General features: G+C 45.7%; 1 protein-coding gene across 1 annotated transcript in view; it reads left to right on the forward strand.

The window, feature by feature from the left end:
* Positions 1-265: 265 nt before the first annotated feature.
* Positions 266-16,150, forward strand: part of C5H15orf40 (chromosome 5 C15orf40 homolog) — a 33,061-nt gene continuing 17,176 nt past the window's right edge. Inside the window, exons 1-3 of the mRNA XM_077263638.1 lie at positions 266-676; positions 2,708-2,834; positions 5,293-5,420. Of these exons, the coding sequence (XP_077119753.1) occupies positions 566-676; positions 2,708-2,834; positions 5,293-5,420 (366 nt within the window). The 5' untranslated portion in view covers positions 266-565. The remainder of the gene's footprint in view (positions 677-2,707; positions 2,835-5,292; positions 5,421-16,150) is intronic.

Here is a 16,150-nt window from a genome sequence, read left to right on the forward strand (position 1 = left end):
GTGGCTGTGCTATATACTACATGGCCGGCAGCGAACAATCAGCGACAGGCGCAGTCCGGCCGCGAATTGTCGCGGGATTTGAACCACGCTTCGGTAATTGGTCGCGGCCGGCCGAATCCTGTGTATTCAATGTATTATTCTAAAATCTTCATAAATAAACTACATACATATTCTAGAATACCCGATGCGTTAGAATGGGGCTACCATCTAGTATATTAATATCATCCAAGCTTCTTTGCCCCAAAAACATATCCTCAGACCGCTCACACTAGTCCTGTGGCCTCGTTCGTTCCCATCTCCACACAGCTTCTTGGTGCGGCTCCTCGGTTCTCAGGATCTCCTGCACACATCTCACCACATCTCCAGCAGCCTCAGCATAGCACAACGTAACGCCGCTATTCTGGTGGAGTAGTGAGCACGTGTCCGCACTCGCCCTGGAGGGAAGGAAGCCCCGCCCCTTCATGTGACATCAGCCCCTCACAGAGCAACTGCAAGCTAGACTCTACCCTCTGAGTAAGGAGGGACAGCGCCCCCCAGTGTTCGGGTCCGGGACTCGAGCCGATCCATGCTGTTACTGGTGCGCTCACTGCGCTGCACGGCTCTCGGTGTGACCGCTCCTCTCAGAGCCGCGGCTGCCCCAGCTCACACCATGCCGCCCAGGAAGGAAAGCAAAGAGGTGACTCTGCGGCCGGGCCTGCTCCGGGAACAGCGGCTACTAGAGCCCCGCTCCTCCCCGACTCAGGCCGCGCGTCTATGTGTTCCTTATTATTTATATAGGAGGGAATATTGTGTAATAAAGGGGAACCTCTATGAGAGAGCCTGCCCCTCTGTACGAGGCTGGGCCCCTCAGAGAGTCACCCCCTCTGTAAGAGACTGGACCCCTCTATGAGTCGAGAGAGTGAGCCCCTCTATGAGAGAGTCAGCCCCCTCCTGTAAGAGACTGGACCCCTCTATGAGAGAGTCAGCCCCCTCCTGTAAGAGACTGGACCCCTCTATGAGAGAGTCAGCCCCCTCCTGTAAGAGACTGGACCCCTCTATGAGAGAGTCTGCTCCCTCTGTAGGAGACTGGGCCCCTCTGTAGGAGACTGGGCCCCTCTATGAGAGAGTCAGCCCCCTCCTGTAAGAGACTGGACCCCTCTATGAGAGAGTCTGCCCCCTCGGTAGGAGACTGGGCCCCTCTATGAGAGTCAGCCCCCTCGGTAGCAGACTGGTCCCCTCTATGAGAGAGTCAGCCCCTCTATCGCTTATATATATATATCGCTTATATGCAGTCATGTGAGCGCATGCTCACACCAAGAATACTGGGGCATTGTGACGGCACCCCGCACTCCTTCACAACTCAGCAAGATGTGGTCATTTAGTCATTGCAGACTTTTGTCCCAAGTCCAGACAATCCCTTTAAACAGTAAAAGACCGCACTTTTATGACACAGGCGGAATCTGTGCTGTCATTTTTGTTCCACAGCCCCCGTGATTTGTCAAGTTTAATCTATGATTTGGACTAAAACAGACATTCAGTCTGCAAAAAATGAGGCCATGAGAGCAGCCCCATAAGACGATAATGGATACAGGTTCTGTTTTTGAAAAACATGGATGTCTGCAAGTCATATTTTACCATATGTGAGAAAATGAGTACTAAAGGGGTTGTCCACTTCTTAGAGTCCATTTATGTGTTCGTGCTCCGGGGCGGCCTGTGAGGGGTCTTCATGTGGTGCTCTGCTTAGGGATTCACCAGTATGGCTTCTGACAGATCACTAATCTCTCAGTGACCTGCCCACTAGTTTACATAATGAATATTATATATATTGTGAAAAAAAAATCACCTGCAGCAGTCAGGCATCGGCGGGGCCCCTGTTCTGCAGCCTGATCGCACGAGTACTGTGCATTTAAATTGTTTTATTTGATATAAGTAAATTCATTAAAAAAATGCCTTCTCCAAGATGGCGCCACAGGCACCTGCGCAGTAGCAGCTATCGGCAATTACAAATAATGAAGTTGATCTGAGTTGGCCATTTATATTCACAGCTATTTTATATCCCTCATCTGTTATAATCGTCCTAAAATAAAGCCTTTCTATTCCCCATAATGAAGATGCCCAGTGGCTCTGTATATGCTGATTACATGCTGCAGTCATTGTGATTGGCGGACAGATTGGAGCTGGGATTTAACCTCACATTCAGCATGGTGCTGCTTTTGCAGAACATTAATATTTATCAAGCAGTTCACAGTTTGTAATGATTCAGTGGAAATCTGCTATGACCAGCTGCGTTACAATCATGCCCCGATCTGGCCGCCACGTGGAACCCCAACCTTTTACACACCCCAGATCAGTTTTGGGAATATTTCTATCCTATCATTTGTCATACATATACATTTGAATAATATTGGTCAGATGTGAGTGTGTCAAGGCTCCCTCGTCTCTCCTGTGTTTAGAGAGCGGGATTATTTTGATCATTTAGGGGGGGTTAGAGATATTGGGGTGCATGTTTGTGCGTCCTACAGTTCATTATTGATCAGCTGAATAAGGCTAAGTGAATTTTATGACTTGCAATTACTGGTAAAGTGTTGGAGACATATAGGGGCGCTCTATGATGAACAATTAGCATATAAGGGGCCCATACACTGTTCTTACATGTCGGCCCTCTGGTTATTTTCTATTGTATCTGTAAGACTGAAGTTCCTCACACTGATGTAATTGTACCTTACAGAGAAAAGGTCAGAAGAAGGAATCGGCACAGATCGGCCATCCTACTGGTCCAGTGGTAGTAGACAAAAGTGGCTTTGTTTTAATATTTGTACATGCCAAACCAGGCTCTAAACTAAATGCTGTAACAGGTAATACCTTACGTTTCTGATACTTGATAATGCTTTCTGGATTAGGCCACAGTTGTTGGCATACATGGTAGCGTGGCTTTAGTAAAACTGGAAACTTACTAATTACCAAAATGATTCTAAGTTATTCAGTGTTCTAGGGATGTGGTGCTTGGTTGTAGCTTGGACACGTCTTTGCTGATGGAAGTCACCTGTGTAAAGAATCACTATAAAGCACGTTTGTCGCCAGATTTCACTAGATCCAATAGTGTAATTACTTTGAAAATCCTTTCCTTTATGAAAGTTTTCATGAAATTAGCCTTTTATGTTGCTTCTGTGTTACACAGTGGATTTTCAAGGCAGAAAATACCCTAAGGCTAAGTGCAGAATTGGCGCAGAAATTTCCACGGCAATTCAGCAACTCCTGCGGCGGGTATATCGCATGCGGAATTGGCATGCGTATTCCCGCTAAACACTAGTGTTGTGCAAGAGTTTTTAACTTGCAGAATGCTAGCGTTTTCCTAGCGATCTGTAGCCACATGCAGAAAGTAAGCGGATCAATGCATTCCTATGTGTGCGGAATCCCCGTGATTCCGCACAAGGAATGAACATGCTGCGTTTTTTTTTTCGTTTTTTTTCCGGAATGCGATTCCGCCGCGGAAAAAAACGCAACATGTGCACAAAAATTGCAGATTGCATTCTAATAAAGGGATGCTTAATGTATGCGTTTTTTTCGCGTTTTTATAGCGAAAAAACACGAAAAATCCTGAACGTGTGCACACAGCTTAAGAGTATATGCAAACAACATCTTTTTCATGTGGATTCCACCTGGAATTCATCTGAAAAAGTGTTGCAGAACCCCCACAGTAATAGAACTCAATGCACAATTATGTAAAAATGTGCTCGTCTAGTTTTGTCACTACCTTTTTTTTTTTTTTTTTTTTTTATACGCCTCCGTTATAGGTCACAGCAAAAGACTAAAATGGTTAAAAAAAAAAGTAAATGTAATGCTCATTTGCTAAATTAGCAACTGGACAAATGTATGACCTTATATTCTCAAGGGGAAGAAAAAAAACACAAGAATTTGAAAATCCACGGAAATGTCAAGTAAAACCTCAACATCCTTCCCTAGAAAACCGAAGATTTTGAAGCAACAGAAGCAGAGTACTGATTAATAACGTAATGATTTAGTGATGAGCGAGTATACTCGTTACTCGAGTTTCTCTGAGCATGCTCGGGTGGCCTCCGAGTATTTTGGCATGCTCGGAGATTTAGTTTTCGTCGCCTCAGCTGCATGATTTGCGACTGCTAGACAGCTTAAATACATGTGGGGATTCCCTAACAAACAGGCAATCCCCACATGTATTCAAGCTGTCTAGCAGCCGCAAATCATGCAGCTGCGTCGACACAAACTAAATCTCCGAGCATGCCAAAATACTCGGAGGCCACCCAAGCATGCTCAGAGAAACTCGAGTAATGAGCATACTCGCTCATCACTAGTAATGATATGTACCAGACTAAGCACATACAGAGACCTTCTATCCTGGCAATCACAGATCCTTCATTATTTAACACGTCCTCCCATCCACATTGATTGAAAAACCCTGATCATTTACTATTAACTGCTTCAGAGTTTGGAAAGCATTATGTCATTAAAAGAAGTAGCATGCATATTCCTGGTACTTGGACCATACATGTCAGATGAGTGGTGAAATGAGCCAAAGTCACAGAAAGCCAGGTGAGAGTAGGTGCACATTTTGGAAGAGTTTTTCTTTTAGATCAGAGAATTAAATTATTTGCATGCATTCTTGCACCATTTTTGTTATTTTTGTCGTTGTCTTGTTAAAACCAACTTACTGGTGAGGGCTGTCTCTAGCACCAGCACACAACTAGGTGTAATTGTCCTAATAAAACACCTATGTCCGGTTTAAGATGCTTTTATGTTTTCATAATTTTGGTGAGTTTTCCCCAATTTGTTTTTTTTAAGGTTGGGAGACTCATCAATAAATATTATAAGCCATAATCTTATGTAGAACTAGAAACTTCAGGCTAATATTTCCTATCACCCTATTCTAAAAGGGGTGTTCTCAGGTTTGAAAGTTATCTCATATGCAACGGTATAGGGTATAAGTTTCCAGTCGCTGGAGTCTGACTCCTGTGGCCCCCGACTATCCTGAGAACGGAGGCTCTGAATAACTGTGGCTGAATGGAGCGTACTGCTGCGCTCTTCACTCATAATGAGAGCACTGGAGATTGCCGAGCTCAGCTGATCTTTGGCATTCCCATTAGGATGAATGAAGCCCTTCTATTCTCAAGATTCCTGGGGCTCCCGACGGTCGGACCCACAGCGATCGGAAAGTTATCCCCTATCCACAACTTTCAAAGTTGAGAATACCAATTGAATACGTCATCCTCATTTGCATTCACAGATAAAATCTGCATACTTTGTTAATTCATTGACCATGTTATATCTGTACTATAGATGTGACAACAGAGGCTGTTGGAGTTGCTATTGCGGCTCCTCCATCTGATGGAGAAGCAAATGCTGAATTATGCCGCTATCTGTCAAAGGTCCTGGAAATAAAGAAAAGTGAAGTAAATTTGGATAAGGTAAGTGTTTTGTATTTTTGTTAACCCTTTACCAATATGAGTCATACAGTTATGTTATATGCTGGCTTTCTAAAGCGGGCACAGAAACTGAGCCCACGTCTTTGTCGGTAGATGATAGCTGTGATATCATTTAACAGCTGTTAACCTGTTAAGTGCCATTGTCATATCTGACACTGGCATTTAAAACACACTGTAAATTCTATGCACCTACTGGCGCCCCCTTGACGCCATTGTGGGACGCCGATGGGTTGCCATGATGGCCGAGGTCTGCTGAAGAACCTGTCGGCTGAAGAGCCTGCCATGAATGGTACTCTTCTGACTGCCACCTTCTTGCTGCTTATAGGAGACTGATTTTTTTTTTATACATACATCGCTGTATATGTTACAAGTGATTGGATGATTGCAGGTTAAAGTCACCTTAGGAGAATAACAAATGCAGTGACACATGGGGGCAACATTTGTGTTAAAAATCTGAAAAAAATAATTTGTGTATATATATATATATATATATATATATATATATATATATATATATATATATATATATATATATATATATATATATATATATATATATATAATATATATATTGTAGCGTTTCACCCACTACGGGTCTTGGGGATACTCACTTGGCAGCAGGATAAACACTTCAGGCACGATATCTCACACATATCAGTCCATATGGTTTATTCAAACTCCGCATAAACCAGACAGGGTACAGTCCATTTCATTACAGCCATGAAACATTAGACAGTTCACGTAGCAGATAGGCTTCTCTGCTGTATATTATAATCCCGTTGTCCGGGGTTACCTCTCAGAAGTTCCACTCCTTTGACTGACTTCAGGTCAGTCCCAGGTCCTCAATACAGACCGTCCAGGTCTACGGTCTCCAGGTGCTTCCAGGACGACTCCACTCCCAGGAGTCTCCAACACCAAATGTCCGTGCTATGTCCAGCACGCAGGCTCTCCATCCTGGAATGGTCTCTGTGTGCTTCCAGGACTTCTCCACTTGGAACCGTCCAACACAGAGGCCATTCTGCAGTGTCCTACCAGGACACACGGAAGTGTGTCCACCCTGATAGACACTCACACACTCACTCAATCTCTCTCACCATGTGCTACACACACCTCCTTTACATAGGTGTAACCACACCCAGGTACCTGTCACATGGCTAGTCAGGTGAGCGTGACATCACCACAGGTCCTTACACACAAAACCATCTTACGTGTTCAGACACGCCTCTTTGGCTGGGCTGGGTTTGTAGGTGACTGAACCCACCCATCTCTCCAATCACCTGGAAGCCTTCCCAATGTAAACAAACCCCTCAGCAGTAGATCTGCTTGAGCAAAACTTACCCAGGCTTCCATCACAGGGCCACCCACCTCTGCGATACATACCATCCATCATTCACATGACCAGTCGCTATGCTACAATATATACACTCACCGGCCACTTTATTAGGTACACCATGCTAGTAACGGGTTGGACCCCCTTTTGCCTTCAGAACTGCCTCAATTCTTCGTGGCATAGATTCAACAAGGTGCTGGAAGCATTCCTCAGAGATTTTGGTCCATATTGACATGATGGCATCACACAGTTGCCACAGATTTGTCGGCTGCACATCCCAAAGATGCTCTATACAAGGCAGGATGGATCCATGCTTTCATGTTGTTTACGCCAAATTCTGACCCTACCATCCGAATGTCGCAGCAGAAATCGAGACTCATCAGACCAAGCAACGTTTTTCCAATCTTCTACTGTCCAATTTCGATGAGCTTGTACAAATTGTAGCCTCAGTTTCCTGTTCTTAGCTGAAAGGAGTGGTACCCGGTGTGGTCTTCTGCTGCTGTAGCCCATCTGCCTCAAAGTTCGACGCACTGTGCGTTCAGAGATGCTCTTAGGCCTACCTTGGTTGTAACGGGTGGCGATTTGAGTCACTGTTGCCTTTCTATCAGCTCGAACCAGTCTGCCCATTCTCCTCTGACCTCTGGCATCAACAAGGCATTTCCGCCCACAGAACTGCCGCTCACTGGATTTTTTTTCTTTTTCGGACCATTCTCTGTAAACCCTAGAGATGGTTGTGCGTGAAAATCCCAGTAGATCAGCAGTTTCTGAAATACTCAGACCAGCCCTTCTGGCACCAACAACCATGCCACGTTCAAAGGCACTCAAATCACCTTTCTTCCCCATACTGATGCTCGGTTTGAACTGCAGGAGATTGTCTTGACCATGTCTACATGCCTAAATGCACTGAGTTGCCGCCATGTGATTGGCTGATTAGAAATTAAGTGTTAACAAGAAGTTGGACAGGTGTACCTAATAAATTGGCTGGTGAGTGTATATTATATATATATATATATATATATATATATATATATATATATATATATATATATATATATATATATACACACAGATACAGCTCTGGCAAAAATGAAGAGCCCACTGTAAAATGTTCAGTTTGTCTGATTTTTCTCTTTATAGGTATATTTTTGAGTAAAATGTAAATTGTTTTTTATTCTATAAACTACTGACAACATGTCTCCGAAGTTCCAAGCAATAAATGTTGTATTTATTTTCTGAAAATGAGAAATGGTCAAAATAACAAAAAAATTCATTGCTTGCAGACCTCAAGTAATGCAAAAAAAATAAGTTCATAATCATTTATAAACAACAATACTAATGTTTTACTTCAGGAAGAGTTCAGAAATCAATATTTTATTGAATAACCATGATTTTTAGTCACAGCTTTCATACGTCTTGGCATGCTTTCCACCAGTCTTTCACACTGCTTTTGGGTGACCTTATGCCACTCCTGGTACAAAAATTAAAGCAGTTCTTCTTTGTTTGATGGCTTGTGACTATCCATTTTCCTCTTGATTACATTCCAGAGGTTTTCAATGGCGTTCAGGTCTGGACGTTCAGGAAGGAAATGGAGGCGGCGCACGGAGGCCCTGAGTGATGGCTGGGAGGCGTTTGTGTCAGGGGGGAAAAGACGTGCCCCCTGACTAATTCAGGAATGAGGGGCACATTAAAAGCGATTATTTCAGCGTTTGCAGGGACTCGAGCTAAAAGAGCCACCTTGACAGAATGCATCATTAGTTCTGCACAAGGTGGCTCTTTTAGTTAAAAACGCTGGGGGGGGGGGGGGGGGGTGGTGACAGGTTCCCTTTAAGCAGGGCAGAAGTATAGCTGACAAGGATGCAAGCCTCCCTCGGCTATAAAAAGCCCTCCCCTGTTCAAAGGGAGGCCACAGCATTAACTGACAGTAACCCCTCTCAACGGGGGGGGGGGCACTTGACCCCCAGGCCTCCCCGGATGTTTGCCATGAAATGCTCCAACCAGATGGTCAGCATGCACCAAGTGAGCAAGAACCCACGAGCGATCCTCCGACCCACACCCTTTCCAGTGGCACCAGATACTTCAAAGAGCGGCACTCCAGCCAAGAATCCACAATGTGCCCAACCTCATATTCCCTGTGACCTTCCACCAACACCGAAGGGGTGCCGACCCAGAATCTTCCTTGACTGACCCCAATGGTGAGGCTGGAAGCCAAACCTTCTCCCCAACCTGAAACATGTGACCCGGAGTTCTCTTTCTATCAGCGAACAACTTATACTTCCCTTGAGCCCTGGAAATATTACGCCGTACCTCAGCCCACAGATCCCTTAACCGCTGAACAGATCCCTCCGCCCCGGGACAACCGGAATCCAATCGTGAGAGTTCCCCAAAATGAGGATTAAAGCCATAATTGGCCAGAAATTGGGACATACTAGTAGACTGAGATAGCCGGTTGTTAAAGGCGAATTCAGCCAAAGGTAGAGCGTCGTACCAGTCATCTTGCCTAACAGAGGTTAAACACCTAAGAATCTGTTCCAAGGATTGATTGGTGCGTTCTGTCTGCCCATTACTCTCCGGGTGATATGCGGAAGAGAAAGACAAAGAAATACCCAGTTTCTTACAGAAAGCCCTCCAAAATGTAGCCACAAACTGCACACATCTGTCAGACACAATATTCAGGGTGTACCCCATGCAAATGGACCACATGCTGAACAATCGGGACAAAGTCTCAGCTGAGGGTAAAGGAACAAAATGAGCTTGCTTAGAAAACCTGTCCACCACCACCCATATCACAGTATTACCCCTGGATAGAAGGAGATTGGTAATGAAGTCCATGGACAGATGAGTCCATGGCCTCTCAGAAACCGGTAAAGGCACCAACTCCTCAGCCGGCCGGCTATGAGAGCTTTTGAAAGGTGCACAAACCCCACATGCAGATAAAAAAAATTTGACATCATAACCCAATGAGGCCCACCAAAAAACCCTTGCCACCGCCTCCCACGTGGCTGCGATCCCAGGATGGGCACTTAATCTAGACTCATGAAATTCCTGAAGGAGCTTATCCCGAAATTGGTCCGGGACAAAAAATGTATCTCTTGCTTTGGAAGCAGGGGCCAAAGACTGAGCCCCCCACAATCTCTCGTTCCAATTCAGACGAGATCCCCGCTACCACCACCCCGGGGCGAAGAATGGAGGATTTCGGCTCGGGGGGAGACACAGGCTCAAAACATCGGGACAAGGCATCGGCTTTAACGTTCTTAGAACCATGACGAAAAGTAATAGAAAACTGAAACTGGAAAAAAAAAGCGACCAACGAGCTTGTCTAGGGGTCAATCTTTTCGCCAACTCAATATATGCCAAATTTTTATGATATGTAATCACAGTGATCGGGTGAGCCTCCCCTTCCAAAAAGTGCCTCCATTATTCGAATGCCAACTTGACCGCAAGAAGTTCTCTATTGCCCACATCATAATTTCTCTCGACGGAAGAGAACTTCTTGGAAAAGAAGGCACATGGCTTGAGATTAGTCAAAGTGGCAGGTCCCTGGGACAACACTTCTCCCACCCCCACCTCAGAAGCATCCACCTCCACAATAAAAGGTTTGGACGAATCTGGTTGTACCAAAAACGGAACGGACATGAAACATTTTTTTAGTGCCAAAAAAGACTCCTTGGCGGCCCCTGACCAATCTTTTACATCTGCCGCCTTTCGGGTAAGATCAGTAAGGGGTTTAATCACCTGCGAAAACCTCCTAATAAATTTACGATAATAGTTGGCGAATCCCAGGAAGCGCTGGAGCCCCTTAAGGTCTCGGGGTTGAATCCAATCAGCGATTGCCTGCACCTTCCTGGGATCCATATGAAACCCCTCAGAGGACACAATCAGACCCAAAAAAGACGGTTCTTGTACAAAAAATGAACATTTCTCTTTTTCTGAGTCTTTGGAAAGCAGTTCGTAGATGCTGCAAATGAGTCTGACTGTCCAGGGAAAACACCAAAATATCATCCAAATAAATAACGACAAAACGTCCTATAAGGTCAGCAAATACCACTTTAATGAAATTCTGAAAAATAGCGGGAGTATTAGTAAGTCCAAATGGCATGACCAGGTTTTTAAAAAGTCCCTCTGATGTGAGGAATGCCGTTTTCCACTAGTCCCCCTCACGAACCCTTATCAGATTATAAGCCCCCCGGAGGTCTAATTTGGAGAACCATTTGGCCTCAGATAATTGGTTATGTAAGTCTGGGATGAGGGGATGAGGGTATGTGTTTCTCACCGCCATCTTGTTGAGTTCCCGAAAGTCGAGGCAAGGATGCAAACCGCCATCTATTTTTTTTTTTTTATACGAAAAAACCCGCAGCCACAGGAGAGACAGAAGGCCGTATATGCCCCTTGCGAAGACTTTCAGCAATATACTCCTTCATGGCCAAACCCTCAGGACTGGACAAATTGAATAGACAGGCTTTAGGTAGCTTAGCCCCTAGGGACTAACTCAATGGCACAATCAAAGAGTCTATGTGGCGGTAAAACCTCAGCCTCACTTTTGGAGAACACGTCTTCGAAGTCCTTCATGTACTCCGGAATACCCTCCAGACCAACAGACGACACAGAGAAAGATTTCACAGGTTCAGATAATTCAGATTCACAACCATGGTTACAACAATTAGGGCCCCACTGAACAATCTCCCCCGTCACCCAATTAATAATAGGGTTATGGCGTTGCAACCAAGGCATTCCCAACACCAACCCAGCAGGCAAATTCCCCAAGACAAAACAACTTCTCTTCAACATGATCAGAGCCTACTTTGAAGGAAAAGACCTCTGCGACATAATGAATTCCTTGTTGAGTAAGGGGAGAGCAGTCAATGGCCACCACTTTCATCGGAGTATAACTGTCCCTATCTTGCATTGGGAAATCAAGTGAGGACTGACCAAAGTGATGGACGAACCGCAGTCCACAAAAGCTGTAGAAAAATAAGGACAACCTCCACCAACAGTTGCACTGGAAGCAAAACTTTAGCAAATGAGGAAAAGTGTACCTGAGGATCTGGATGGCTTCCTTGTCCACCACCCAAACCTACTCGTTTCCCGCCGTCTTGAATGGTGAAGGGCAATCCCTGTTCCAGTGTCCCGACTTTCCACAATAGAAGCACAACTGCTTCTCATGACGACGTCTTCTCTCTTTCTCTTTCAAAGTGAGGGCGCCCATCTCCATAGCCTCAGTAGGCACGGCTTCGTCTTCATTGGAGAACAGTGATGTTTCCAGTAGCATAACACCTCTTGCCCATAACCTGCGATCCATATGAACCACTTGGGTCATGGCATCTTCCAAGGAATCAGGTGGGGGATGAAGTGCCAGGGCATCCTTCAGACTTTCGGACAGGCCTCTATGGAACAAGCCCAGGAGAATGGCATCATCCCACGAAACCTCCGCAGCCCAACGTCTGAATTCAGAGCAAAACCACTCAGCCTAGTGCTTCCCCTGACAAACACTCATAACCATATCCTCAGCCAGACGCACTCTAGAGGACGATTCGGACCGCCTCCAGATACAATATCTGGTATTTGTGGCCAATTTTTAAAACGCTTTATTGAGGTAATAAATGAATCAAAAACTAAAAGAGCCACCTTGTTAGACTGCAGCATTACTGCTGCACAAGGTGACTCTTTTAGTTTATAACGGCTGGGGGGGGGGGGGGTGACAGTGGCCCTTTAATGATGGCCCTATAAGATGCTTCATATTAAAATATGCCCCATATTAAAATATGCCCCATATAATGCTGCTGCGATTAAAAAAAAAAAAAAAAAAAAAAGATATACTTACCTCTCGTCGCTGCCTGCTGCTCCTCAGCGTCACCGGCTCTCTGCAGTGACTGTTGAGGCAGAGGGCGCCCACTAACTACGTCATCGCGCCCTCTGACCTGAACGTCACAGCCAGAGGACCCAGAAGACACAGCGCGGCGGTGGAACGGGGACAGGTGAATATCGCATGGCTCACCCTCCCCCAGTCCTACTCACCTTCCTGGCGCGGCATATCAGTCCCTGCATCTCGGGCGCCGGCATCTCTCTTCCTGTCTTCCTTCCTGTGCTGAGCAGTCAGTGATACCGCAAATTAAAGTAATGAATATGCGCTCCATGCCTATGGGAGTGGAGACGCGTGCATATTCATTACTTTAATGAGTGGTACCACGTGACCGCTCAGCACAGCTGGCACCCGAGATGCAGGGACTGATTGATATGCAGCGATGACACGAGGGTGAGTGTGATGTCTACTGCTCCCCCTACCCCGCCGGCAATGACTCGTGTATAAGCCAAGAGGGGAGGTTTCAGCACAAAAAAAAGTGCTGAAAATCTCTGCTTATACATATATATACACCGTATATACTCGAGTATAAGCCGACCCGAGTATAAGCCGACCCCCTAATTTTGCCACAAAAAACTGGGAAAACTTAATGACTCGAGTATTAAGCCTAGGGTGGAAAGTGCAGCAGCTACCGGTAAATGTCAAAGGTAAAAATAGATACCAATAAAAGTAAAATTATTTGAGACATCAGTAGGTTAAGTGTTTTTGAATATCCATATTGAATCAGGAGCCCCTTATAATGCTCCATAAAGTTTATGATGGCCCCATAAGATGCTCCATATCAAAATATGCCCCATATAATCCTGCATAAATGTTAATAATGACCCCATAAGATGCTCCATAGACACATTTGCCCAATATAATGCTGCACAAATGTTGATTATGGCCCCATAAGATGCTCCATAAAGATATTTGCCCCATATAGTGCTGCACAAACCTTGATTATGGCCCCATAAGATGCTCCATACAGACACTTGCCCCATTTGCTGTTGCTGCGATAAAAAAAAAAAAATCACATACTCACCTCTCGTCGCTCAGGCCCCCGACACTTTCAATATTCACCTGACTTCTTCAGCATCTTCTGCACTGACGTTCAGGCAGAGGGCGCGCTCTAACCACGTCACCGCACCCTCTGACCTGAGCGTCACTGCAGAAGACGCTGAAGACGGAGCGGCGCCGGAACGAGGAGCAGGTGAATATCGCGCAGCGCTCCCCTCCCCTCCCCGTTATACTCACCTGCTCCTGGTGCAGTGCAGGTCCTGCTTCCCCGGTGCCGGCAGCTTCTTCCTGTACTGAGCGGTCACCGTTACCGCTCATTACAGTAATGAATATGTGGCTCCACCCCTATGGGAGGTGGAGCCGCATATTCATTACTGTAATGAGCGGTACCATGTGACCGCTCAGTACAGGGAGAAGCTGGGGAGCCAGGGACCTGCAGGGACCATGCCAGGAGCAGGTGAGTAAAAGTAGACAGCCCCCGCTCCCCCTCCCCTGCCGACCCCTGGGTATGACTCGAGTATAAGCCGAGAGGGGGACTTTCCGCCCCAAAAATTGGGCTGAAAATCTCGGCTTATCCTCGAGTATACAGTATATAATATACACTGCTCAAAAAAATAAAAGGAACACTTAAACAACAGAATATAACTCCAAGTACATCAAACTTCTGTGAAATCAAACTGTTCACTTAGGAAGCAACACTGTTGACAAACAATTGTTTGACAATCAATTGCATGTGCTGTTGTGCAAATGGAATAGACAACAGATGGAAATTATTGTCAATTATCAAGACACACTCAATAAAGGAGTGGTTCTATAGGTGGGGTCCACAGATCACATCTCAGTACCAATGCTTTCTGGCTGATGTTTTGGTCACTTTTGAATGTTGGTTGTGCATTCACACACGTAGCATGAGACAGACTCTACACCCCACACAAGTGGCTCAGGTAGTGCAGCTCATCCAGGATGGCACATCAATGCGAGCTGTAGCAAGAAGGTTTGCTGTGTCTCTCAGCGTAGTGTCCAGAGGCTGGAGGCGCTACCATTAGACAGGCCAGTACACCAGGAGATGTGGAGGGGGCCGTAGGAGGGCAACAACCCAGCAGCAGGACCGCTACCTCAGCCTTTGTGCAAGTAGGAACAGGAGGAGCTCTGCCAGAGCCCTGCAAAGTGACCTCCAGCAGGCCACAAATGTGCATGTGTGTGCACAAACGGTTAGAAACCGACTCCATGAGGATGGTCTGAGTGCTCAACGCCCACAGATGGGGGTTGTTCTCACAGCCCAACACCATGCAGGACGCTTGGCATTTGCTACAGAACACCAGGACTGGCATATTTGCCACTGGCGCCCTGTGCTCTTCACAGATGAAAGCAGGCCCACACTGAGCACATGTGACAGGCGTGACAGAGTCTGGAGACGCCGTGGAGAGCGATCTGCCTGCAACATCCTTCAGCATGACCGGTTTGGCAGTGGGTCAGTAATGGTGTGGGGTGGTATTAAATTGGAGGGCCACACAGCCCTCCATGTGCTCGCCAGAGGTAGCCAGACTGCCATTAGGTACCGAGGTGAGATCCTCAGACCCCTTGTGAGACCATATGCTGGTGCGGTTGGCCCTGGGTTCCTCCTAATGCAGGACAGTGTCAGACCTCATGTGGCTGGAGTGTGTCAGCAGTTCCTGCAAGATGAAGACATTGGAGCTATGGACTGGCCTGCCCGTTCCCCAGACCTGAATCCGATTGAACACATCTGGGACATCATATCTCGCACCATCCACCGTCACGTTGCACCAAAGACTGTCCAGGAGTTGGCGGATGCTTTAGTCCAGGTCTGGGAGGAGATCCCTCAGGAGACCATCCACCGCCTCATCAGGAGCATGCCCAGGCGTTGTAGGGAGGTCATACAGGCACGTGGAGGCCACACACACTACTGAGCATCATTTTCTTGTCTTGAGGCATTTCCACTGAAGTTGGATCAGCCTGTAACTTCATTTTCCACTTTGATTTTGAGCATCATTCCAACTCCAGACCTCCGTGGGATATTAGTTGTGATTTACGTTGATAATTTTTAGGTTTTATTGTTCTCAACACATTCCACTATGTAATGAATAAAGATTTACAACTGGAATATTTCATTCAGTGATATCTAGGATGTGAGATTTTAGTGTTCCCTTTTTTTGAGCAGTGTATATACAGGTGCTTCTCACTAAATTAAGATATTATCAAAAAGTAATTTATTCAATTCTTCAATACAAAAGGTGAAACTCATATATAGAGTCATTACAAACAGAGTGATGCATTTCAAGTGTTTATTTCTGTTAATGTTGATGGTTTTGGCTTACAGCCAGTGAAAACCCAAAAGTCATTATCTCAGTAAATTAGAATAATTAGCAAAAAACACTTACAAAGGCTTCCTAAATGTTTAAAAAGGTCCTTTAGTCTGTTTCAGTAGGCTCCACAATCATGGGGAAGACTGTTGACGTGACATATGTCCAGAAGGCAGTCACTGACACACTCCACAAGGAGGGTAAG

Source organism: Ranitomeya variabilis, chromosome 5, assembly GCF_051348905.1.
Source record: "Ranitomeya variabilis isolate aRanVar5 chromosome 5, aRanVar5.hap1, whole genome shotgun sequence".
Taxonomy (NCBI): domain Eukaryota; kingdom Metazoa; phylum Chordata; class Amphibia; order Anura; family Dendrobatidae; genus Ranitomeya; species Ranitomeya variabilis.